Raw genomic sequence first — 27,301 nt, forward strand, 5'->3', positions numbered from 1 at the left:
CCAGCTCCTAACCTGAGTGTTTGCTGTATTTACTACAAGCCTCATTCACCCACACATCACATTTAACCTTCACACTCCAATAAATGCATCAGGGAGAACACGGGGTTCAGCATCTTGCCCAAGTATACTTCAGGCTAGAGGAGCTGGGGATTGAACCGCCGACCTTCCAAGTAGCAGACAACCTCATTCACATCCTGAGAAACAGCTGCTTTATTTAAAAGTATTATTAGTGTTGGGAAACTCTACTGGGCTTAAAGCTTTGATATTTATGGGAACAGAGCTTATTTACTTTCTCATTTAGATGCTTCTCCTTTAAAAGGTTTGCTGACTGTATGCAGGAGATTAATATAAAAGACTCTGGGAAAATGAAAGTACCGCTTATTTGATTTATGATCATGCTCTTAATTGCAAGTTTCACATCTTATGTGAACATAAAAAAGACAAAGCATGTTATGCTTTAGGGCGTGGCTACTCTGTGATTGACAAGAGGTTACCGAGTGTGGAGTGGCTTCAGTTTCACCATCCATGCTTTAAATCCAGCCTGCTGCCCAAAGAGGTGAAAACACAGAGAACTTCAGATCTGTAAGAATTGAGAGGCTTTTTTTTGCCAGGTTTACTTTTTTACTTTTGGTTTGCCAGTTTTGGTACCGCTCATCTGTTTAGAGTCTGCAAAAAGGAAAAGTTCCTCTCTGTAGCAGGGAGGGTTTGTTGTGAAACAGCGTGCAGTTACCTTGACCTTGGCGGTTGCTGTGAGGACAGTGTAGTCTGGGTTTTCCAGACAGTCCTGTTTGAGCCGCTGCGCCTCGGAGCCAATGAGCAGGTGGAAATGGGTGGCCAGGTGGCGTCTCAGCAGGGTTTTGTTGGGAGGGATGTTGAGCAGAAGGGCGAGTGCTTCCACATTGAATCGAGGCTCCAACACCTTCAGAACAGGCAGATGAAACATCGCGGTGCAAGGTCAAAAAAATAAAAATATGTATGACGCAGAGCAGCAGAGGGGACTTAATCATTTATTAATGTGATTCCAGATGATTTGTTGTGAGCATGAAAAAAAACAAAGGGTCTTACATTTATTTACTGGCACCAGATATTTGTTAAAAGACAGAAGCTTAAAGTCAGAAATGTAGGCAGTTCACCGTGTGCTCTTTGCTAGTGAAGTGATAAACTCTATTTATCACTACTGTCTAAAGCTTTAAAGACAGTTCACCTCAATTATGTATTTCCCTGTCATGAAGTCTTTTCCTTTGCTTTGAGTAGTCTTGTATAGGAATTATTTTCTGATGCAGTTATGCAAAGCATATCACAAGAAAGAATTCATTCTCCTGCAATGAAATGCTCAAACTAATGAGACTGAAGGCATCTAAACATTTATGACGTCCCTCTCAGCTGAGCTGTAACGTTTCCTTTTAGTTTGTTGGTTGTTAGACACTAGAAAGAAAGTAGTTCCTACATGAAACTGCTCATACTTAGGTTTGTGGAGTTTTTTCCCCAGTAACCTTTTTATAACTGCTGCCAAGTTTCTTTGAATGCATTTCCTGCACAATGAGCACCAAAGCCGGCTCCATTTAGTTTGATTAAATAAAAGAAATATGCAGCACCAGTGACTCGAGGAAAAATGATCTTGGGTGGAACAGCTTACTTAAACCTGATGAATGCACTGCTTCTTCAGCTCTTTACAGTCTCTATTACACATTTTGTGACCTCCAATTTGCAGTTTCCACAGTTTATTCTGTCTCCTGTGTTTATTTTTGTGTATGTAATGCTCACCATCAGCCCTCCGTGAACACCACTCCCCCTCAGGTTGGGGGCATATTCCGCCAGGTCCACGGAGCGGAGCCACTCCATCACTCTGTGGTTGGTCCACTGCGAGATCTCTGCTGGTGTCACGTTGCTCTGGATGACGAGGGAATAAAATTGATAATTAAAAAAAAAAAAAATGACGGGTTTAAAGCAAAAGAGAAGGGCGGGTTGGGACTTCTGCGTGATACCTCATCAGAGGGACGGCGTCTGAGACAGTTGGGGTCGTAAGAGTTGAGGCGGAGGACCTGGATGGCCCTCTTGATGCTGAGGTGATGGAGAACACTGCCAACCTTCAGAGACAGCAGGTCCTCCTGGGATAACAACAAAGAGTTACCATCTACACACGTCACCTGTCGAATGACTTATTCATACAAAAATCAGACAGAATATGAAAGAACAGCTATTTTTGAACTTTTTAATAAGAGTAAATCTGAAAGCTGAGCGGAGCTCACCACTGTCATGTAGTGCAGCATGCGTCCATCAATTCGAGCCTCATCAAAGTGACTTTTGTACTGCGGGAGACCAATGTCATCCAGCCATCCTGAAAACAAACAGCCTGTTTGAATCAAAGCTAATGGAGATGATACGTGCAGGCCGTGAGATGACGGCACTCACTCGTCACCCAGTTGTGGTCTAGTTTGCCCTTCAGATCTTCTTCTGATCCGACAGCCTGCAGGGCCAGCTGCAGCTTCTTCCTGTGCAGAGGGTGCTTCACGCCCAGCTCCTGAAACATGAAGTGTGACGTTTATTCTGCCTGTTTTAGTACAAATTTAGCAAATCTTGTATTTGATCTCCTTTAGGACAATTCAGATGAAGTGGCATAATTACAGACTTGTTTCTTCATTTATTCTTAAAAATATATATAAGTTTATAAGCACTAAAAGTACAAAGATAAAAAAAAAAAAATGTATATGTAAAAAAAATGTTTCCACTGCTGTCACTGTTACCTTCTCCAAGTCATGCTGTGATGCTTGCAGTAACGTTTGTCCTGATTTGATCCAGCTCTGACCCTGCGCGACATAAAACCCGAGGCCCTGCTCATGAAGCCACGCACAAACTTCCTCTTTGCTCCACCGTGAGAAAGGAAGATCAACAGCACTGAGAGAGAACGAACATCGATAAGCAGCATTCTTAAAACCCTCAAATAGGAAAAAACACTTTGTAGTTTTGCCTTTATATCCAGCAGTTAATAATTAATAAAATAACATTTTAATTAGGTTTATAAATTACATGTTCTAAAACGGTTTTTGAACGCCTACATTTGTTTGGTGTCATGTGACCAGCCAAGTCTGGGACCGGCTGTAGCTCTGACCCCACCCCTTCTGAACTCCATCTCGGCCGCATCATCGAGGTTGAAGGAGGTAGAGTGGCTCCTCTTTAACCTGCATCGCAATTACATTAGAAACGATCAAAGATACATTTCCTCCAGTTCAAACACCGACGACGCGTCGCTGAGTGTTACCTGCCAAAGAATCTCTTGAACCCTTTGGACTTCTTCTTGGTTTCGGGCGAGGACGTTGGAGGTGATTTATCGTGGGATTTCCGGGGAGGAGCACCGGCCAAGTCGAGGTGCTCTGTGCCTTTGTGCTCCGTCTCAGCTGTGAAAGTTAAATACACATGTGAAACCATACAAGCTGGAGCAAGCATGGATGACCAACCACCGTGAGCACAGATATTCCAGAGATCTCTGGATTCAAACAGGACGAAAGCAACACAAACTGGAGAAGCATCACACATGCAAACATCTACTCATTTACAAATAAGTAATGCAAAAGAAATTAAACCTGGAAAAACACTAAAAACGGCATAATTGCAGATGGTTTAATGTCATGGATAAAAGACAACTGGATGTTTTTGTGATATCTTTGATAGAAACATGTCAGAGTAAGGTGCAAGCCAATGGCTGAGAGAAGAAAAAAAAGAAATCCCAATAAAAAAAAAAAAAAAAAAAAAAAGCTTTTCATTAGTGGTTTCCAACTTTTCTTGCAACTCAGTCTGGTTTTATCTCTTCAGATCTTTAAGATATAAATATTGAAACAGTGAAAGAGAAAACAATTATATTTATAAACTCATAAACATGTTATAAGATGTCACAAACAACAGCAACAACAAAGTTGGGAAACACTCATTTTTTAGGAGAGTGTTTCTATCAAAGACCAGCATGACAGGGATTCATGTAAAAAATGTTTACATTGTCGTGTCAGTGCTGGCTTCAGTTCATCCAGCCGTCTCACCCAGAGCTGCCATGCTGCAGGCCAAAAAGGCCACTCTGCTTCACTGTACCTAACACAGGTGCACTGGCACTCCGGGTGCGATCTTCACAATTTACAGAGCCATGAAGGAAACATGAACATAAGTAATAAAATAAAACACACACAAACAAATACAGAAAAAAAAAAACCCAAATGCCTTCTACAAGATGGCAAAGCTCACCGAGGTTCGGGGCGCTGCCCGTCTGCTTGCCTCCACGTAGTTTGAAGAAGCCCCGGCCGAATGAAGCGCGGGCTTTCTTGGTACCAAAATTCCCCTCGCTTGTGGCGTTTCCTTTAGCTGGAGAAGAGGAACTAGGTCCTGTTTTATTTAGGCCCTATGAGGAGGGAAAAAAAAACAATATACAAAAGAATTAAATTACAAATCACAGGAAAAAAGCAGCTGCATGTTTAACCACTAGGTGTCAGAGGAGGACAAGCTTACACACAGGACCCTGTGTCTGGCGCTAATCATTCATAACAAGGAAGATCTATTCTACTAATTATTCTACCAAGTATTTTTGATATAACAATAGAATATTATTATAGAAATAATAATAACAATTCTAATAAGTATAACAGTATAATCAGCCAGAGCACATCAGAGATAGCCTTGTGTAAGGAGCTTGGAAAGAAAAGCGTCTGGACTTCTTTAAGTTGCTTGAAGACGTTTCACCTCTCCTCCGAGAAGCTTCTTCAGTTCTAAGGGTCAAATGGTGGAGAATCCCAGTCCCAGTCCTTTTGCCCCTCTTTGGGGGGGATACTCCCACTGGGTTTAAATCTGGGACTCTCCACCATTTGACCCTTAGAACTGAAGAAGCTTCTCGGATGAGAGGTGAAACGTCTTCAAGCAACTTAAAGAAGTCCAGACGCTTTTCTTTCCAAGCTCCTTAGACTACGATGACCTGGATGACTGAGAACCTTCACAGACACCCAGAGATAGCCTTGTCTTACTTGATCAGTGCTGCTGGTTCCAGCTGAGCTGCTTGGCTCTGGGACGTCTAAGGTACTGAAATCACAACAATGAGAATTCAGCCTCAAGCACAGGCTAAAAAAATGGTTTAATAATCTAGAAATGTTCTTAACATCAAGTAGAAGTAATATTACATAATTAAAATTAATGTGTTAAAAAAAATCAACCAAAAGAAAGGAAAAAATGAAATTTGTGAAGGTGTAATCAGAAGAATGCATTAAATTACTATTCTGCTAACCAGACATTAGCAGCAATTGTTACACAGAGTCATTTAAATTCGATGTACCTAAGAAGTGTTCCGCTTAAAGCCTTTGCTCACTCAAAGTACACCCACACAGGTGTTTTCACATCGGTTCCTTGATTAGACCTTTTATGTTGGCACAAATCTTCCCAACTCCACTCAGTCCTGTTGTAAATGCTGTGCGGTACAAATTTCACCTTTATTTTTGTTACTGGTATGGAAATCTGTGTAGCCTCAGATTCCCACCTTAAAGGTCTAATCACACCAAGGTCTAATGCAGGGATGAAAGAAATGGACTCAAACTACTGAATAATTTCAGCGACAACAGCAAACACTATTAACTTTTTACACTTTGACGCTGCGTCACTAAAAGCAAATAGCATCGCCAACACACCACCTCCTTTATACAATCTAAATTTATTCAAGCTGATGTTTTGCTGATTAGGTTAAAGGTCCCAGACATCACCTAGAACTAGACTGATATTTGTGCACAAAATGGAAATTACTTCATTTGACCCATGAAACTAAATAAAGTAGAAAAAGAAGGGTGTCTTTTAATTACAGCAATCAGGTGTGAAAGCTTGAGTTTTACCTTCCGGCTGCCTGAAGCTGTCGCTCTCTATCCAGTTCGTTCATTTCAGAGAGCACCGCTATGCATGGAACAGACTGAGACAACAGATAAGAGCACGATGAAGCAAACACATTTTCCTAAAGCAGAACATGCACCCACACCAACAAACAGAACAGCAAGAACCAAAGCTCTGAATTCCTGGCAGACACAATTTCAGAGTGGGAGGCCAAAACTGAGTTTTTATAAAGGAAGTCCACAGTCTGGGGTTCATCCTGTGTCAGAACTGTTTTGATAGAGGTTGTGTTTACCTCGCCCAAGCTCCTTCCTGCCTCCCCCTCCAACTCCACAGTGACCTGATCAACCTCCATGGCTGCAGAGACCGAGGGATCATCTGGGATATCGTGATAGTCATCTTCATTCAGCTTCTCTGAGAGAGCACAGTCAGGGCAGTCAGCGGGGACGCCATAAAGCACAAAACCACCGACATCATTCTTACCTTTTCAAGGTTCATTGGCAGTGTTAAAAGCATTCCAACATTGTGGATAAAAGTACAAGAACATGGGGGCTTTTAACAGTCAAACAGGCAGTTTTGGGGTGCTTTTTGCATTTACTTTAGTTACAAATACTTTGACAGTGAGAGAAAATGTATTTGTAATGGCAACACAAGTCTTGCAGCTCTACAAAAATAATCATGGATAGAAACAGAAAGGAAGTCTTGTGAAAAGCTCCCTCTTTGCTGTGAAGTACACCAGAGCTTTTCAGTAATTACTATTCAAAAGAAAAGATGTCTTTTTCTACTGCCAACAGGTTTTGGGGGTCAAAAACTGTTTCTCTTAAATTTGGAGAATTGGGTGTTTTACATGTTTATTTTGAACACTTATAGCTCTTTTGGTTCTTAAAGAGCTATAAATGTGTTTTAAATCCAGCTTCGACTCAGTGCATAAGTAGTTTTAACAACAAAACTGTAAATATTACTGTGAGCACATTTGAAATTTATGAGATTAGATTTTCTGACCTTTGACCAGCTCCTGCATCTTTTTGCACTTTTTAAGGGACTCCTCCAGCTCTTTAATCCTTCGTTCCTGGAGACAGACACACATTATGTCATTACAATGATGACTCGAAGTGAGTTAAAGCTGCTGCTGAGCTGCTGACGCACTGCACACTACCTTCTCATCGTTCTCTGACGTCAGCGACTCTAAAACCCTCTTCATCTTCAACATTTCAGTATCTGGAGAAAGAAGAAGAAAAAGAAAAAAGATGCTTTATACTTGTGAACATTTAAACATCAGCTCCTGCGGGCTCTGAAAGCAGCCAACAGAAACCAGAAATAATGAAGCCACTGGGGCACAGTGTACTGGTCAGAAGGGCTCTTGTTTCAGCTTGCAATGAACTCTTGATTTAGTTATCGCTACAAATTAACAAACACAAGGACTGTGTCTGTTTTTTCAAGCAACACCACACAATTAAATGCACACCCCAACCACTTGATAACGTAATCCAAACCTAATGAACTAAAAATGTGCACAGGCTGATATGTTGTATAATTTCTTGCATTCTTCACCACCAGCAGCCACACCAGCGTAGTGGGGCTGCTGACCCACAGACACAACCAACAGCAAAACAGGCAGATCTAGCAGCTCAAGAGCAAGATTATTCCCTCGGGCGAGGTTGTGTCAGATCTGGTTTGGAGGGCAAATGTTGGCCCACTTAAAATTACTGTATGTGAGACTTCTAGCCTGTGCTGTGCAAACAAACCATTTAAAACACCACTAATAACTTTTTAAGGTGAAACTTTGGCGTCTTCACTGTTTGTCCTACTGCCCTGAAGAGTTCAAGCTCTGTGTGTGAGCATCATTTACTCCACTTAAATGTCTCAACTTAAGAAAAGCCTGTTGCTCATCAAATCACCTTCGCCTCGAATCTTGTGCCAGCGAGGTCAGCAGCATGCACATTTATTCTCTGCAAGTTTCCCAATTGCACGTTAACTGAGTTCCTCATTTATTTTTCTAGCCTGCTTCATTTCTAACTTCTGATGGATTTGTTGTGCCTCCATGCCGAGATGGCTGAAGACAAAACAAAAGCCTTCCTGTCTTTAGATTTTACTACACAGAACATGTTTACAGACAGGCCAGCATGACAGAAGCACAACATTCCTCCATCAGAGTGGATAAGATAAGGTCAATTGTGGGGGTGGAAGGAGTAAAATAGTGATGTGCTTGGTATGGATCGTACAGACAGACAGATAAGAAGTTAAAAAACGAAAATCAGGTTCAAATTACCTCAGACTGTCTGTGAAATGTAAGATACTTAAAAAAAAAAAAAGTAATGGAGAAATCCAGACGAAAGCTGTGTGATATTTGTCTGGTAAGGCTTCTAAAGGTGGATATAGTGTTGCTGGAATGGAAAATGTCTATTTTTCTAATCCTGAAGCCAATTTTGGAACTGAAGTGCATGAAATAGAACATGACAGTTATTAAAAACAGCTCCCACCTCTTTCTGCCCCCTCAGCTCTGTTGTGGCTCTCCACCTTCAGTCTGCCCTCATCCTTCAACCTCCTCAGCTCTAACTCTCGCTCCTCCAGCTCCCTCTGCAGAAGCTGCAGCTCCTCCTATAATGAGGGTTGACAAAGCCATAATTTATCTGCAGCATTTAATACTAGGAAGCACAGAAAAGTATCTAATGCATTAAACAATCTGGAAAGAAAGGTATGCTTGTGTGGAATGCTTAAGTTAAATTATTAGAGGCACAGCAACTTTAGGGTGACTCTTAAGCAACAAATTGTTTAAAAAAATGATGCCTGAGAGCTGCATGCAATTAAAATGTTATTTACCTTGCTATAGATCATGAGTTATTAGGAGTGCATTCACTTTGATTAACAGGTGGGTGCCACTGGCTGTCTGTATAACATTACTTCCAACAATATGAATCATTGCTAGATTGGTTAGCAAGACTATTGTCTAAATAGTCTTTAGAGGATATATCATCTCTGCATTGGTCCTGTGCACAGCCTACAGATAGCTTCACAGATCATCGTCTACATGCTGTATCCGTTGCCCATCACCAGGGGGCAGTGTCACAAACACGTAGTCCGTGGGCTACTCTTGCTTGTGCTACTGTTGGTCTTGCCAGCCACAAAAAAAAAAAAGGAAAAGTTATAACATACGAGGAGCTTAAGGAGAAGAATGTTAAACAAGAAAAGCTTTCTCTGCAGCCATTAATTCTGTATTCTTTTTTACCTTAGCGGGAGACTGTTTTAAGGTTGTCCTGTTTGTGGTGAACTGCGCTGTCACTTACCATGTACAGCATCATCCACATGAAGCTACATACTACTGGGTTATTTGAGGACTGCACAAAGCGTGTGTAGATAGTTTGCAAATCTCTTTGCGCAGGCAAATACCTCTGCAGAGACAACCACTGCACCAGAAATTTGCATTTAGCTGATGACTTTAAACTCAATGTTCTCATCCAAGTGGGCTCCCATCTGGCTTCCAAAAACAAGGTCAGTCAGCTTGCTGACCTTGGTCTTCAAAAACCGTAGCTTACTGACCCGTTGAGTGAGGTCAGAGCGGCAAGTCCACCCTTTATCTACAGTCTATGTATAGACTAGACTAAAGTGATTAAGCCCCTTGAAAATACATGTACACATTAATGTCATATAACTTGAGACAGTCTTGTTTTTCAACTATTGGCTCCATCAGATGAATATTTACATAAGTTCAATGATTTGGAAAACGACAACTAAATACCTGCAAAATAAATGAAACTCTGACACGTTTCTCCATAGAAACGTGTCCAAATTCACATGCTCAGGTAAACTGAATGTTATATGTAGAATAAGTGGCGAGCTACGTTACCAAAACACTGCAAACTGAACAACCTGTTTAACACACTGTGGCACAAGTGATGTGATTCAGCGCAAACTCAAACTAATCAACAAATTGCATAACAGTCAGCATGCAGACTAGTATCTCACACAAAAACTACTAATTAAAAACTCAACTACTTTAATATAGAAAATTTACAAGATGTGCAGATTTATAAATGGATAAATATCCCGTCCCCCTACGCAAACTCAAAAAAAAAAAAAAAAAAAAAAAAGACACTTGCTGATTAGCAATGCTTCTGTCAACATTTATGTTGCTCTACAGGTGTAGAGAACAAAAAGTTAATACAGGATTTTACAGGAAATCCAATAACCGGTAGTACTGGTGGGAGCACTTACAGCAAGTGTGGTGAAAGTCAGGAAATCAGTGCGCAGCAGTGAAGGAGGAGCGCAGGCTTAGAGGATCTTAAGGGCCAGAAAGAAGAAGAAGAAGAAGAAGAAGAAGAAAAAAAAAAAAAAAAAAAAAAAAAAGGGCTGGAGATTAAACCTTCACCTCAAGTCCAGTGAACCGACCAATGTTCCACTTTGGACGCTTGACAGGTTAACATGTTGCAGAAAGATGTTAACATAACAGAAGAAATGAAAAGCGGAAGCCGAATAGAAGAGGGGTGGAGAGCAAGAATAAGCAGAGAAAAATGTCACGGGGAAAATCAGAAGGATTTAAACATGTAATGATGCATTTCAAAAGATTAAAACATATTCAGATCTCCTGTTATGGTCAATTACAAAGCTGTTTGCTGAATGGATGTGAACTACAAACACTCACTTTGGTAGCTTTGAGTTTCTTCTCACACTGCACTCTTTCATTCTCTATATCAGTCACCCTGAACTGCAGGTCCGTCACTTCCTGGTACAAGCCCTGGGGAGGAAAACAGAACTCCCATTAACCGCTAAACTCTGATACAAACCTGAACTGGAGAGCTTCGTGGAGACTGTGTGTGGGAGAGATGTCTGTTTTTTTGTCTCCCCTTCTTCAGCAGAAGGAGAATTCTTGCCAAAGGCATCAACATTATTTTCAGACTGATGTCTCTCAGGAGGGAATATGAGGAGCTCAGTCTACACATGGAGACAAATCCTAGACTTAAGGGAAGGGTCACGGTTAATTAATGTGAAACTCCTTTTATCCCAATCAGCAACAGTGTAGGAGGCCTGGGAAACTGACTTTAAATGCAATGTGTATTTACTTTTTCCGTGATTCTAAACCCTTCATTCTTCAAGGAGGACATGCTTGAATGGAAAATTTATCCAAACACTTTAATTTCTTTTGGGGGGGTTTCTGCCAGCACAAGAATTTCTGGTACACAGAAAATATTTGATTACTTCTTGTTTAAATCATCTTCATTTGTATTGAAAACAGGGTTTGGGGTTTCAGAGAAGAGACGACTTTTAAACCGTCTCACTCCGCTAATATCCTGAAAAGTATAACATCTTCATAATACAAGTGCAAAGCCTGTTCGGACAAAGTGGAACCAAGTTTATTTTGTTGTACCCACAATTTACAGATGCCCCCTAAACATGTCATGCATCCACTTTTTTGGTCCCCCTTTTCTCTTACACCCCCAGATGCTTGGTTTGAGGGCTAGGGTTGGTTAAAGATTTGGTACTTGGCTGTGATGGTTAACTTGAGTAATCCATTAATGTCATGAACTTCCTTTGACCTGAAACTGACAACCCGAAACTCGCTGCTGCACTTCCCTCAAGTCTCCACCAACGCAAGTCTCCACCAACGCACCTCCCAAATTTAAAGTGGATGTAATGAACAGCAGGGTGAGAGAGAAGAACATACAAACATAGTGATTTCTGTATTTCTGTCACAACATCAAACAGTAAGATATTCTATATTTTGTGCGGCTATTGTTTTAGCATTTTCATCATGTTGATGTACAAGAAGGTTATTGGTTTTGGTAGAGTTTGCGTGCATGCGTGTCATTCTGTTTGTAAACAAGTTAGCTTGAAGAAGTTTGAATGAATTAAAGGTCTTCTTTGCACACTGCACACTAATACCCATTATACATTGCCTGCTGCTGCATAATGTTAGTGTAGTCAAAGCAAACATCTGTCATGCTACCCTTGTCTGATTTTTACTGTACTACAAACTTCTTAAAGTATGCTTAAATGAATATATACAAAATACAATACCATTGCCTTAAAAGCAGATACTGCCCAGACAATGAATTTTCTTGGGGGAGGTTTGCACACTCTTAGCACTTGTTTGGAATATGTGTTACTGTACTGTTCTGTTATTCTTGGCATATAGCGTCTGAAAGAATTAGCTGCTATTGGTTGCTGTTTACACTGTAACAAAAGGAGTGCACAGAAAATTAACTGGACTCATTTTGATTCTGGATATTTATAAGGAAAATAGGCCCAGCAAATACTGACTAACAGTGTTATAGAATATATCAATAAAAATCTCTATATTTTTACTAATCATTTACACCCGCCTGGTGTTATGGAGCCCAAAGAAAAAGAAAAGGAGTTCCCCTTTAGATATGTTTTAATCAAATCATAATGCTTGACACAAACCTTCTCTTTAGAAAGAATAGGTTTGTTTGATTTGATAATATGAAGTGAGATTTTAAATGTGTCAAAAAGCTGCTCAAGGTTAAACAAAAACATTATAAGGTCATGAAAACTAGGACAGACAAGACGGCCAATCAGGGTTTTCATTTAAAGCTAAACGGCACCAAAAGGGGGGGAAAAATTTATATCCTTTTACTGCGTGGAAAGTACACATAATATATCCCAGCTTCCAAGCACAGTGTGTGGAAAGCTTTTTAGCCTGTGAGAGTGGAGAAAGGGGGTATGGGTGGGTGGGGGGGAGATTCTGGCAGGAAACAGCTGCTGGAGCACAAGGACTGTTTAAATTTCTTCTGTAACCCTTAAAGAAGTTCACGTTGCACCACATGACAGATCTCAGTCCAGCCAAGTGAGGCCGACCTTTGTGACTTTAAAACAATAAGTCGGTGGCTGCCAGGATTCAGAGTCGCACGGCACATTAGACGAGGTGCAGGTGCATCTGAGAATTAGAGTGCGATCTTCTTTTTACAGCCTACATTTTGAGGAAGGTGCTCTACCTCATTGCCTCTGTGATCTCTCTCCACAGTAGATAGCTTCAGCTTCAGGCTGGACACCTCGGTCATAAGCTCCAGCTTCTGGGTCTCCAGTGCTGTCCGGTTCAAAAGCTCCTGTGGAGCAACATTCACATGCAGTAAAGGCTGCACTAACATATTACCAGGAAAGAAGAAAGTTTCAAAATGGGTGGTCTCGGCTGTCTTAAACAACCGTTAAGTGGCGTTCAATGTGAGTATAGAAAGAGCCCTTACCTGCTGAAGAAGCTGCTCAGTAGCATTGAGTTTCTCGCGATGTTGCTCAAGACAGCTGTCTAGATCTCGAATCTTTTCACCTTGCACCTCCACCTGGTCTGTTAAAACACTTACCTAGACAATAGTGAAACATGTTTTATGACCTTTAAAGCATAGAGACATTAGGTTGACATTTTGGGGGAATATGCTTTTGTACTTTCTTGCAGAGAGTCAGTGTGGTGGTCAACACTGTTCTCATGTGTCTCTGTATGGAAAATATGTAACTACAGCCAGCAGCCAGCGAGTTTCGCTCAACACCGAGGCTGGAAATTGGGGGGGGGGGGAAACAGCTGGCTCTGTCTAAAAGGTAACCAAATCTGACTACTAACTGATAAATCACACAAAAAACAAAAGAAAACAACTATTTGTTTAATGAACTTGGCAATTTCTTTGACTCATAACCATCTGTCTGGCCAAGAAAAAGCTCTGAAATGTAATCGGCTCTAAAATCAAATATCATCCATGGATGGATTTCAAGTGAGTCACAATCATGAGCACTTGATTAAGGCGTTTTCAATGTAACACTTTCTGCCAAAGTAGCCTGTTGAACTTCCATGTCATATATTTGATCTTGATTTTGTTCTATGAGATTCTCTCAAAGACACGGTGTCATTTTATTTGAGACCTCCTCTAGCATTAATGTAGTTACCAAAGTGTATTTTATGTAAACAGTCTCAAATGCCTGCACAGATTTGCCTAACAGTTAAAATAAAGGGTACAACTATTGGGAGGGGGAAAAAAAACAAAAAAACAAAAACATATCTGGACCTGTACTAACAGAACTGAGCTTATGAATTCAGTAGAGAAAGAAGCAATTTTTAGATCAAGTGCGCATGCGGTGACACTGTGGCTTAAAATAAGAATGGAGAAATAATAATTTGTTCCTGTCCACCAGATTTCTTCCAAATCTATTGTTTAATTTTTGGCAATATGCTGCAAGCTTACAAAAAGAACTGAAAGCACCTCTTTGATCCCACTAATTACACAAGTGCTAATAGCCACAATAACACTTAATTGCACATTCAAGACAAATTGCTCGACTGTTTTGCAGCCGTGACAGAGAGCTTTGCTCACGCACCTGAAGAATAAGACACTCTTTGTCACTCTCAAGTCGTGACAGACGCTCTTGGTAGACTGCTTCGGAGCTGTGGACGTTGGTCTGAAATAAGAGATGATACAAAGTGATCTGTATTGTTTGAGCAAACAGTTGCATTTGCAATGCGAGTGAAATAAGGCTTTAAGCTAATGTTTCTTTTAATATAAGAGCTCATAAAATCAGGAGAAGGTATATAAATTATGTTGAAATGTAGATCTGCCTGGGAGTACCAAACTGAAATACACAGCCTTGAGCTACATGGATATTCCAATGGATAAACTGCACACTGTTTTCTTGTATAAACATATAACTCACAGTCACATGGTTTACCCTTGAAGAAATGAACTGATATGCATTTTAAGACTTTCAGGAAAATGTGACGGTCATCAGTGTTCTCACATGAAAGTGATTTCAGAATTGAATGAAAAGCAAACTTTTCTCAAATATCGCAAATGGAGAGACGAGAGGGAGCGAAGGAAGAAAAACATGAGCCTCACACTGAGTCAGCATGAGTTTCTATGATGGAAACTATTTGCAGGGAGGCTCCTATAGAAAATCCATCATTCACACACCCTGTCAAAACATTACTTCTAGTATAAACAAAGTCACAGTAAAGGCAATGGAGCACAATCAAGAGATGAAAAGCATAGAGGATAATTCATCCCAGGCTAAATCTGCGCTGTGCAAAGATATGAACTATGCACATCTCATTTCTGCACATACAAAAATAAATTAATTTAAAAAAAACAAAAAACACAACGGCCTTTAGGTTTGCAGTGACATTTGCTCTCTGCTCAGGACAGCAAGAAAAGAAGAGCACATTTTCATTTCCTCATACTTATCCACATGTAATCTTCGGGTGAATCAACTGCACCTGATGCAAACCTAAGAGCAAATGGATCCAACAAGAAAGCAATAAACTCAAAATGACCTCAACAGGTTAAGACGCAACTGAGACAGATGATGAAAAAGTCTCTTCAAGGGGCATTTATAACCTTTATTGCTCCCAAATGTAACTGCAAGGTGTTAAATTCAGCTCAGTTCCACATCAAAGTAGACTCCTTCTTGATCACTTTCAGCACAGATGCAGTCTTTTAAACCTAATCTGAGCACTTGCATATCCAGTGATGCAAGCTGGAATTTCAGAGATCAGGACAAAGTCACAGGAAGACAAACCTAGCTAGTAGGGCTTGTAGCGAACAAGAGATTACAGTGGCCGAAAAAACTCCCTTTTTACTGACTGCTTTACTTTTTTCAGTAAAGCATGCCCTTGACCTGAGTCACGCCCTCTGATCTTTGACAGAGGCAGTGAACCAACTACGTGTTAGTCTATGTATGGAACCAAAGATACGGCTTCCATCAGCAACCTCAATCTATGACATAACTTCATAAACTTCATGGAGCAACAAGGGGTCCACTCAGTGATCTAAAAACAGCAATCACGCTCACAGGGGTCCAGAGGTGTGCATGGAGATGTCTTCATTTGGAAATTCATGACACTTTTCGATCACACTTCAACCTAAAAGACCAGACAAAGAAATCTAGATAGAACCCTACACGGGGTCTTTTTACCATTCGTCCGTGCAGCCACTCCGCCAGACCCTCTGCAGTGGAATCAGGAATCTGACACCGCAGGTTGTCCCTCTCCTCATTATCCATCAGCTCCAGTGCTGCCCGCAAATCCTCCAGCAGGTGAAGGACCCGAAGGCCACCGAGGAAAGGCGATGTGGGAGACTGGCAGTCAAACAGCCCGTTGGAGTAGTCCATGGCCTTGGAGCCTGGCGAAGTGCAGGGGGAGGATTTAGATACATATAAAGGTTGTTATGAAATCTACATTTGTCTTTGATCTGCTTTCATACAGCTGCATATTCCAATTATTGGTTTCAATCATTAAAAATTGCTATTGCCTTTGTTACTGCATTGATTCCTATAAACAGTCACCAACATATCAGTCTGTAAACACCAAATACATCAAACTAGATTACAGCATTTATATAGCTTGTTTTGGGGCTGATAATCATTGTTACAGTATCTAACAATGATTGTGATAAAAAGAATAAAAAGAAGAATTAACTCCTGGTGTATAAAGAAACTAAAGCTCCTTTTAACTGCTTTAAAATAATTGCTTCATAGTTGTGCACATTTCTCATGTATCAGTTCTTTTTCTATGATGTAATGAGATTAAACAAAACGTTTTTGATGAATTTTCACGAGAGAGTACTCTCTCTCGAAGGCTTTGTGCAAGACGCAGAGCATATGTACAGAATAGGGGTATTCGATTATGCCAAAAATTATTTTGTCAATAAGATTATGATTTGGAAAAAATTTATTAAAGTTCAAGAAAAAAATCCTTGTCTTTTCATTAATTCCATGACATTTAATTATTAAAAAAAAAAAAAAAAAAAAAAGTTTAGCGAGGTGACTGGCACAGAGTGAATTAGAGGCGTGAAGTGTGCTAAAAGGTCAAAACAGGAGCAGTTCTGGAAAACAATTATGTAAATTATTCATTTTTCATCTCAATTAACTTCTTATCTTGCCAAAATTTTAACAGAAATTAAAATCTGATTAACTTGAGACAGCCCCAACAAAGAGACACCATTTTTAATGACAGCAGTGAGTAGGGAGACAAACCGACAAAAACAAAAACGAGGTTACACTACTAGATTTAATAGTTGCCTGCACAGATGCAAAAAGACTTTCAAGTACTGCAAGTGACCTCTGTTTTTTTTTTTTTTGTTTTTTGTTTTTTTTTTTAAAACGCAAACAAAAAAAAGTTGATGTGCAACTCCCATATCGGAGTAGGGTTATGGATGACACTCACTGGCAACTACAGAGGTAAAACTCTGTAAGTACATAGCTGTTTGACAGGTGCAGCTCTTCACAGGTTTCATTGAACATTTTAATCGGGGTCTCCATCAAATTCTCAAAGACCATTATGTTTGCTTAAATAGCTCACATGGTTTTCCCTCTGAAGCCATTTTACTCCTACTCAAGTAAACATTTCAGCAAATTAAAGCATCATAACAACTTTTAGGTACTTTCTTGGATACTTTAATGCAGACGTGGCGAGAATACCACAATCATGCAAACATACTGAGCAAACAATATTTGTATGGTGTCCATCAGACAAAATATAAGATAATAAAGACAATTAAATCTCTCTGTATAAGTGGCGACTGCATTTTATTTGGAAGCAAATGCAGCAGCAGACTGATTTCAAGTGCATGATCTTCCCACCGTGTGCTTCAGCCCACTCTATACCATCTGTCTTAAATGTCAGCCATAATGAAGATGCTCAACGGTAACGAAGAAAGAGCTAGGCTAGGTAAACGAATATCCAAACAATCACGGCTTCCCCCACAGTAGCAGGGCACCGGGGCTTGATGATGCCTGTGGTTTCTGCGGAAACAGTGGGGACTGGGTGATGTCATGTGATCAGCCGTCTCGTTCCCATTGGAAAGGTCAGTGCTATAATTACACACATCAGTGGAAAAGTAGGGACTCGAAAACTGAAGCCTGGTCTGCTCATCTGCAGCGGCACAAATATACAGAGTGCAGCCAAAAGCTCGCAAGCAAGAGGTTTATATTCCAAACTCACAGAGCTTGAATAATCATTAGTTTCCATCACGGCAGGGACAATGGAAACTTACTTTAATTCTTCATGCAGTGGAGGCAGACCACTAGAAGCATGGTTTCAGCTTCATTTCAGACTCATGTATATTCAGAAGGATTATATTAAACTGCAGGTAAAAGTGGGAGGAGGGCACACGGTGTTATTGTCCGCTAGACTTTGTATTTGCAATTTAATGATTTCCAGATGTGACTAGACCCTCATAGCTTACCATGCCCACTTGAAAAAGTGCTATTCCCAGGTCTTAGAGTCCAAATGTTCACTGTGGTTACCTGCTATGATCCCATCCATTTGCTCCAAGGCTGCTGCCAACATCTCGCTAGCGTCAGACATCATCTTGTGTTCAATTGTTCTGAAAGAGAAGACAAGCATAAGAAAAAAGGGAAACTCCATAAAAGATCTTGGCTGGAACTGGCATTAAACTATAACTTCAAAATCAAATCACTGCTAAATATGGTGTCTGCAGCAGTCTTTTTTATGTTATCAGTTCACAAACAGACTTTGATCGAAAAGATTAAAAAGTGGCCATCCTCCAAACTGCTGGAGTATTGCATATGAGGTAAACGTTTTGCCATTACTGCCTAAAAGCTCTTCAACTTTTCATCAAAGCAACTATTCAAACTGGATCTGGCTAAACAGATGTTTAACAGCACTCAACTACAACTTCTAAATACACCGTGTGATGAAGATGGTGTTTCATGCCCACATGAAACCACATACAGCATCATCAACAGCCCCTAAGACAACAGCACCAACAGCTTCTCTTCACAGAATTCAGAAATTTAATGACACTAGTGCAGTGTTTATTTGGATAATGCTACAAATTTTCTGAAGCTACAGTTTACAAATCTTCCCTGAAAGCATCTGGGTTGGTCCTACGTCAGTGTTTTGAAAAACGCTCAGGTGTAAGCACACACTCATTGAATGTGTGCAATTGTGCTTGTTAAAAAAGTGATTGTGTGATGGGCAGACTTAACTCCAGCTTTTGAGAGCTACTCTTCCAAAAGAAGTTTTGAATGAAGGACTGGTTTGTCACAGTAAACCAAAGACTGAATAGATTAAACATCTGAAGTCATCTTTGTTGGAAACAGTTTGTTTTTAAAAACAATCTAAATGATTAAAAATGATTACGTATCAAACTTATAACTTTGTTTGAGGGTTGAACCCTTTGGTTTTAGAGTTAAAGTGAGAATCAGAATCAGGCTAACGAGGGTAAGGATGAATGTCTAGCATTTGTTTGGCTACTTTGATGGCTAAAAATAGGTTACAAAGACAGTCCCCCACCCCCCCCAAAAAAGATGGCTAAATGTTGTTAATTGGTAAAAGATTTAGACTGCAGGCAGGTGAGTTTGACCTGATTCTCTCAAGTGCTCTTTTTATACAGACAATGACGTTACTGACCCATTGCCAATTAACTTAGTTAGCGCCAAAAGGTTCCTCCAGCTGTTTCTTTTTAGTACTACTTACTCTTCCAGCCTTTTGTTGTCCCTGTCCCAAGTTTTGTGTTTTAATACGTTGCTGCCTTCAAATGATAATGAGAATAACGAGAATACTTTTCATGAAATAGTAAAATGCCTCAGTTTAAACAACCAGTGTTTTAAAATGCTGTATTTGGGATAAAATATGGATTTGTATGCATCCCATACTTTTTAAAATAATAGTCCACATTATGATATGTCGTGTTATTTGTTTGATATTGCATTAAAAACAATGTGGGCATACACTGGCCCTTTTCTTGTGCAACCATCACTCCTAATGTTACCCAGTAACAGTTTTTAAAATATAACAGATGTAACACGCTGGACTAGCTGGACAAGTTTTCAACCAAGAATGTCAGTATTCCCTAAAATGCCAGGTCTCAAAGTCTACTGTGGTGAAAACACTGGAACTTGGTGGGAGGGATGTTTTGATCCAAAACAGGACTGGAGAGCCACTTCCTAAGAGTAGGCAGACAAATTTGCAAACTGTTCATGCCACGTCTAAACAACTAAAATTAACATGTGCAGCAAAGAAAAGCAAGACAACAACAGTAAACTGCCATTTCTGGTGAATCAGGCAATTCCCTAAAGAGTCCTTTACATATATTTTTGATGCCACCCTTGTCCCTGTTATAGTTACTGGTAAGGAAATTACACTGTTGATGCACAATAGCCTGTTTTGAACCAGAAAGCCTGCCTGTATGCATGCATTTACATTTCCACTTGAAAAAGAAATAACTAAGTTATCACTAATCTTGTTACAGTAAAAGGTCTCATTCTTCCTTTTCAAATGACTGCTGCATCAAATTACCCTTGCAGTCGGCGACACAAAAAAGGAAAAAAAAAAAAAAACTGGCTGCCTCAGAGACAAAAAACAAAGTGATTTCCAGGACTTATTACCCAGAAGCCCTTATTTCCGGCGAGTGGGCAGTCACGAGTGCTCATGGCCAGGCTCCTCTCTAAAATAATGGCACTATTCTCCCAGGGGTCTCAGGCCTTGTAGCTCCGGCATGCTCGGCATTTCAAACTTCCATAACAAAGTTGGACAATATACCCATGACCAGTGGATTCAAACACTTATCACATGTCTCTCTTTTACTTGCACTGGGCACTTATCGCTTCAAACAAAATCTGATTTAGAGGAACTGAAATAGTAAACAATATGGCACAGAGAGCCCAGCTGTCCGACATAAAAACAGTAACCCCACTTGTTCAGACACCGCATAGTAAAAAAAAAGGGGGTGGGGGGGGGTTGGGACTAGTGGCTTCGCCTCATTTCCTCCCTCTGTGGGGTCACAGTGTCATACCCAGTAGGGTAAGAAATTGGCATTAAGAGCTTAATTAAGACCAATGACCTCAATATGTGAGCTGGGTCTGCAACAGTCTGCTGTTAAAACAAGGAGCCTTAAGTGCTTTGGCGCCTGGTTTAACTGCAGAGAAGTGGGTGTAGGTTTGTTCCAAAATGTCATACAAAGTGCTGTATTTGTAGTACAACATCAACATATCATTACGTTTGAATCTAAACAGAACCCTGGTTATGCAGACACATGCATCTAAAGATATAACAACCTGCTTTCCATATAAACTGTAAAGTTTCCAAGTGGAATGAGGGTGGAGGCACACCACCGATGCACTTCTCACTACGACTGCTACTACTATGCTTTACTCTGTGATTTGATGGAAACAGGATGCTTTTTGAATAAACTCTGGAGGAAATGTATAGCTCAAGAGTCATATTTGTTGCTGGAAACACTTTTTTGAAATTAAAAAAAAAACATGTAAATAATGGAATCATTCACAAGACACCCTAACTCATGCTCTGTTCAGCTGTCCTTAATGGTCCCATTTTTTGTCCCTTGAGGAGATATGAGATATGAAATAGAATGAGAATATTTGAATATAAAATAAATCACAGTGTGTTTGCGTACTTGAAAGCGATTTCCATCTTTTTGTGTTGTCATGTGATAAAAGCCACACCAAATCTGGAATGAGTTTCATGTGAAATCCTATTTAGTAACAATTCCCATGAAAGTCAAAATGCCAGGTCAATTTATGTCTGGAAAAGAGTCAAAACAGGAATTAAATGAGCACACGAAAATAGAAGTCAATTTTGTGCTGGCCATGCAGCAAATAGATGGCACTGAAGCCTTTCGTAAAAACTGGTTTGGTCATTCTTTAGACTCAAAGCCTTTAAAATGCCAGGGATTTTCAACTTTTACTCACATCAGTGATGAACAGGTCATCCATTTAAAAAAAACAAAACAAAAAAAGTATGAAAAAATATAGTTAAACCTAAAGATGAGAGTCCATCTGTGGCCTTGTGAAGAAGGGTCCATATGAAATAATATTGTCTGATGCCTGAAGCGTAGGAGTGATGACGGCATACATTCCTAAGCAGGCCAGTTCTCCCACAAACTAAATACTAATACCAGGCAGTGACATTCCTGCTGACCTTTTTGACCCTCTTTCCTTCACACTAAATCCCCCAAGGACTGTATTATGTCAAAGCCCAAGACATTTAAACTGACCCATGAAGGGAAAAGATAAAATGCCAACAAGAAACAACAAACAAAAGCTGGCGTGTCATATACAAGGAAACAACTCAAATGGGTTCAGAGATTTTACCCCAAGCAAAAAAAAAAAAAAGACCAAACGCAGCAAAGAACTGATTCTACAAACAAGTATTGTCTATCCGCTAGAGCCAGAAATATCCTATTCCTCTGTGCCATGGAGCTCCATTGTTGACCACAGTAGTTTGTTTTGACATCACACATGATCCATCCTGTGCTAGAAATACTAAAGCTCCCAAAGTCTATTCTTCCCTGAAAGTCAAAACACATGCAAACATTCAGTCCTGCTGAGGTAATTTTTCCTCAAAAAAAAGAGTGTCCATCAAGACCACAAACATCTTTGTGGGACTGAGCATCATTGTTATCCCATATATTGAGACGATGTGATGATACTGAGACAATGTGGTGATATTGAGACGATGCAGAGCCAGCTTCAAGTGGTTGTAGCTTTTCCTTAGGCCAACTTCTTTGCCCTGTACGCCGAGCTGGTTGTTGTATAATCTTTGATCGTCAGTGTCAGGAGAAACAACATCGGGAAACAAAACCGTAGACAACCTCTAACTTGATTTCACAACAATTACCCTTTATATTTTAAGTTAAAGACCGTACAATATTAGAAAGAAAACCCCATCGGATGACTGTGATCAGATGACCCTCTATGAGCAAGCATTTGTTGACGGTGGTGAGGAAATACTCCTCTTTAACAGGAAGAGACCTCTGCCTGAACCAGGCTTAGGGAGGGGTACATATCTGCCGGGACCAGTCAGAGGGTAAACTTCTACGAAAGAGGTGGACATTTCACTCCAAGCCTATTCAACTGAACAATGCTCTTTTGATACACTTTTACAAAGCAAATATCCACTTATATCCATCACGAATATATTGCTCACAAACCTTAGTTCACTCTAAACTAAAGTTTTTATTTTAAAAAGGGCCGTAGTTCAGAGGCCTAAAAACAGCTTTTTTGTGCTCAAAATGACATAATTTCAAATCACTGCACATATCTGAATGTACTTTATCTGGAGCATGAAGGTCTGAGAGGCCATCTAACACTATAAAAACCACACCATAAAACCGCATTAATAACATCATTCACTTATTGTTCTCCTCTTGCCATTTGAATAAATGTTTTTCAAAAAAAAGGAATCAATGCTACTGATCTAATCCATCTGACGGAAAAAATTTTCAATTTTAAAGAAAGACAAATCAGTAAGAGAATCAAACTCGACTTTTCTGGGGCTGAGAGGTGGTTTTAACATCAACCAGATGGATTTGGAGTGATATCGAAGAGGGAGGGGGGAGGGATGAAGCATCTGAAAAGAAAATAGCCTGGGATTACTTGACCATACGCTGAATGGTCGGTCTCTGTAACACACACACGCCTCTACCGGTGCCTCGTGCTCCTATAACTTACCTCCAGCTGTGGTACAGATGTGCATTTCAGACTGTAGCATAAGAAGCAGCATAAGGTGAAGTACTGCAACCCAGTTTGTCGTAGGAAGAGTTTAGACCTGCTCATAATCATCATCATGTATTTTTCCTCATGGGATAGAGTCAAAAATGTTGTGTAAACTGTGTGACACTTTAAGTTACAAGTCTCAGAACAAGTTTAAAATAACTTGCTACCATAAGTTCATGACTACTTCTTCTTTAAAAGTAATCTAATAAATGCATTTGCTTCTCCTTCAGCACCATAACCCTTGATTAAAATGACAAACTGCAAATATAACCAGATCTGAAACTATAACTGAACACAGGCTGTCTCCAATACACCTACATTGCTGCCATTCCTTTTAAAACATTTGCTTTAGTGGGATTTGATTAAATCCCCATTCTCTACCTCAGAGCGCTACTGAACTTATTATCAAGAGAAATATGACAGTCAGATTTCATTACTACACACTTTTGGTTTAATTTAGAAAGCTTTGTGTTCCAGTTTGCAGAGATATTGAACCCTCCTGAGCTGAACTGACAGCTAATAACAATGACAAAAGTTACTAAGACATTAATCGACTTATAAAAACTTATTCAGTACAAAAATCATCTGCAGGCTTTTGTGCAATGGAGCACAGGGGTGCACCTAATGTTTTTCCACACCAGTTGTCATCACTGCATTTTATTTTATGATTGAATATTCTGGCCCATCTGCCTGGCTCTTGGTCTTCCTGTGGCACCTAATTTAAGAAAAAGCCCCGTCAAAAGCTCCAGTCAAACACCCTCCTTTTGTTTACCCTTCCCCTGAGAGATGGTGCATTGAACTTTCAGTCTGGGCTACTGTGAGGTCAGGTTGTTTCATAGAAACGTCAGACACTAAACCAGCGCCGTGTTTCTCACTGCAGCACCAGCTGCCGACAAACAAGTCTTTGTCTTTTAGAGCCTCACATGGTAGCACCACGACTCTGATCCCAAGTTATTGCAGTTTTTCCACGTGGCCCAAACTACATCACAGGCAGAATTCAAACTAGAGGGGAAAAATAAATTGACAAAATAAAGAAAAGCTCTGGAGGAAATGAGTAAGAGATCTCAGCAAGCCAAGAAAAACTACAGTTTGTTTCCTTTGTTATCACTAACGTAACACAGAAGTCCTAGTATTACTCACGCCATTATAAGCGCTTCCAATAAATGGGCTGAAACTGTAAACAGGATTGAAACAGAGGCATCCTTACACTCAGGAAGACCTTCACTCAGTCCTGTCAGGAAGTGCTTCCTGGCAAATTCTGGGGAAATGTCTTCCTCTTGCAAAGATACTGCAATTTTCCTGCAATCCCTTCACACACTGCAATAAAAGCTGAAAGTCCAGGAGCTGCTATATTACTTCTGTCACATCATAAAGGAGCCTTTAGCGTCAATTTTACTGAATTTAGAGAGGAATGAGCCTTTAAATCTGTTCCTGTGAGACAAATGTTTTAGATTAAGACATTATAATTAATTTCAGAAGAATGTAAACATCCCAGTATGTCATGTGGCTTCAACATGACACCTCCCTTCTTTCAAAATACACTACCACAAGAGAACTGCACCAAGAATGCAAGGAATGCAAATATCATGGAAAAAAAAAAAAGGAAGAAGAAGAAGGTGCCTGAGATACAAAGGCCCCGGTAGAATTTTTGGACACGTGGCTTTAAGAAAAACAAAATCTAAATCTAGAAAACTTTGGGGAGTGTGCCATGTAAATCTTATTGCAAGGCAAGTTTACTGCCATGGGCCAATAATGGACTTTGTCCTGATTGACTGACACACACACACACACACACACACACACACACACACACACACACACACACACATGCCTGCTGCCTGAGGAAACAAGCTTCCAGGAGATTACACTTATTTGTGTCTCTTAAACAATCACTAAGCAGTTGGAAAATTTGTTTTACTATGCCACTGTAACATCAGATATGGCTGTGCAAGCAAGTGTGCGTCAGCATGGGTTTTCTGAGACACGAATCATTGGCTGAATGAGTGAGGTGAGAATACAAATGTGGTTATTGACAGAGAGGGAAATAAAATCCTTTGTTATGTTTTAGGTTCTCTGCCTGCAGGCCAAGACGTCACCACAGGGAGAGTAGAGCACTGCCAGGGGGTCATGTGCCTCAGGAGTGGGGGTTTTCCTGAATAAAAAAAGTACACTGCAGACTTTTACCCACACAAAGGCTGCATAAGTCTCAGGCTGATGATGAAAAAAGCCGACACTGGACCCGAATCAGCTATAAAGTGCTGGCTCCTACTGCATTTTCTAAATGATGCTGGGCGCCAAACTGAGTCTGACTGGAGGTTCACGACAGTGATTCATAAGTTGGCCTGCACATTTATGGATACATTAATAAAATGTGATGCAATAAGGGTCCTCGCATACAAAGCTAGCACAATTAAAAGCACCAAAAGAAACTGCAATGCTTTGGAAAAAAAAAATCATTACCTAATGCACTGTCTCCAATAACTTTATCACTTCTATGGATGGCATTTATATGGATTATTAGTATCTACATGTGTTTTTTGTTAACATGGAATTTAAACATGTGTGGTGCATGGGCTGGTGATTTAATCCTAAATAAAATTTTAAAACTGCAGTGAAATATCACAGTAAGACCCGGGAAGATTTTCTATGGAAGTGTTCACCGATGGTGTAGAAACAGAGGAAAATACTAATTATAAAATCACAAAAAAATAAAAATAAATTCACCCCTCTTAAATACCTCAACACAACTATGGCTATTTAACTTTAGGCTGCCATATGGGCAGTATAATCTTAAATAGCCATTAATATAGGGAATATATTCAATATTCAAATGAATACGCAAAAGTTAAAAAAAAAAAAAAAAGCTCACCTCTGGGTTAATACGTTAGCTAACACGTCAACATCGTTTTTAGCTTCAAGTCCAATTTAACAGAAAACAAGATGACTTTAGCGTTTTTTTAACAACATAGAAGTCAAGTAAGCACTTTAGTAAAGAATGGAAAAAGTCAACAGTTAACAGTAACTCTGTTTTGAAAAATGTAAAAAAAGTTCATTTAAACTTCGGTGAACTTACAGTTTTCGACCAAAGAAAAAGTTTTAACGACGGGGTCCTGCAGTCTCCAGTTTGCTTACTCCAAACTCTTTGGCCGCCTTTCAACGGAGCTTCATGGTCGGCGTTCACCTTCTCATTGAATTTGTCAGTGAAATGAAGTTTTCGTCCAGCTAAAAAAGGCGATAGAGTGCGTCGTCAAGTTAAAGCCACACAGGAAGAAAGTGCAGGAAGTCCTGACTTCAGAATAAAAGCATAAAATCCGTTAGCAGAGGAAGAATCGCTTTTGCCCTTCACAATAAAACTCATGTCCTCTGAAATTAGACTAAAAAAGCAGCAGTGAGACAAAGCCACAAAGCAACGCTTTAAATTCAGTAATTTTTATCTGTGGCATTTGATAATTTCATTTTTCAATCTTCATGATAATAAAATGAGTAAAAAACATCTTCTGCCCTTAGTGTTACGAAAGTATCGTATTGTAGGCTAATATAATGTTGTATGTTATTCTTAACTTATTATTGTATATGAGGGACAGCAGATGCTGCGCAAAGTAAGAGAGAAAAGGTTGAGATGATTCTGACATACAGAGGAGGGATAGTGGATATAGAGGAGATGAATGCTCAGCGTGGTTTTCCTCTTCTCCTCTTATTTAGCAGCTCCACTGATATATCAATGGAGGACATAGAGGGTTAGTGTGACAGAGGAAGCTGAGACAGACAATCCACTATAGTGACCTCTAAATGATGATGATGATTTCATTTAGACTTTTACCTTTAATTGTCCTGTATTCAACTTTTTACAAAGAATTTCTCTTTGTAAAAGAAAAATCACTATTAAGGGTTTCTATTTATCATATGTCATTTATTGTTTTTTAATTTTTCCCTTTCATTTAGTTCTTTCCGTTTGTGCAATTTTTTAACATTTATTTTGCCATTT

General features: G+C 39.8%; 1 protein-coding gene across 2 annotated transcripts in view; it reads right to left on the reverse strand.

Annotated features, from left to right (window-relative positions):
* The window catches only part of ppfibp1a (PPFIA binding protein 1a), a 28,600-nt gene extending 2,029 nt beyond the window's left edge, over positions 1-26,571 (reverse strand). For both annotated transcript variants that reach the window (XR_004199866.2, XM_031746351.2), the window contains exons 1-22: positions 26,390-26,571; positions 18,082-18,161; positions 15,751-15,956; positions 14,161-14,241; positions 13,044-13,157; positions 12,795-12,905; positions 10,484-10,576; positions 8,325-8,442; positions 7,001-7,062; positions 6,847-6,913; positions 6,140-6,258; positions 5,853-5,926; positions 5,001-5,055; positions 4,231-4,384; positions 3,260-3,395; positions 3,057-3,179; positions 2,745-2,895; positions 2,413-2,521; positions 2,250-2,338; positions 1,986-2,108; positions 1,765-1,890; positions 731-919 (exon numbers count right to left, since the gene is read on the reverse strand). Coding sequence is in view for 1 of the 2 variants with exons in the window: in XM_031746351.2 (XP_031602211.2) it covers positions 731-919; positions 1,765-1,890; positions 1,986-2,108; positions 2,250-2,338; positions 2,413-2,521; positions 2,745-2,895; positions 3,057-3,179; positions 3,260-3,395; positions 4,231-4,384; positions 5,001-5,055; positions 5,853-5,926; positions 6,140-6,258; positions 6,847-6,913; positions 7,001-7,062; positions 8,325-8,442; positions 10,484-10,576; positions 12,795-12,905; positions 13,044-13,157; positions 14,161-14,241; positions 15,751-15,956; positions 18,082-18,145 (2,364 nt within the window). In the remaining variant the exon portion in view is untranslated. The remainder of the gene's footprint in view (positions 1-730; positions 920-1,764; positions 1,891-1,985; positions 2,109-2,249; positions 2,339-2,412; positions 2,522-2,744; positions 2,896-3,056; positions 3,180-3,259; positions 3,396-4,230; positions 4,385-5,000; positions 5,056-5,852; positions 5,927-6,139; positions 6,259-6,846; positions 6,914-7,000; positions 7,063-8,324; positions 8,443-10,483; positions 10,577-12,794; positions 12,906-13,043; positions 13,158-14,160; positions 14,242-15,750; positions 15,957-18,081; positions 18,162-26,389) is intronic.
* Between the last annotated feature and the right edge of the window lie 730 nt (positions 26,572-27,301).

This window comes from Oreochromis aureus, linkage group 17 (genome assembly GCF_013358895.1).
Source record: "Oreochromis aureus strain Israel breed Guangdong linkage group 17, ZZ_aureus, whole genome shotgun sequence".
Lineage (NCBI taxonomy): Eukaryota > Metazoa > Chordata > Actinopteri > Cichliformes > Cichlidae > Oreochromis > Oreochromis aureus.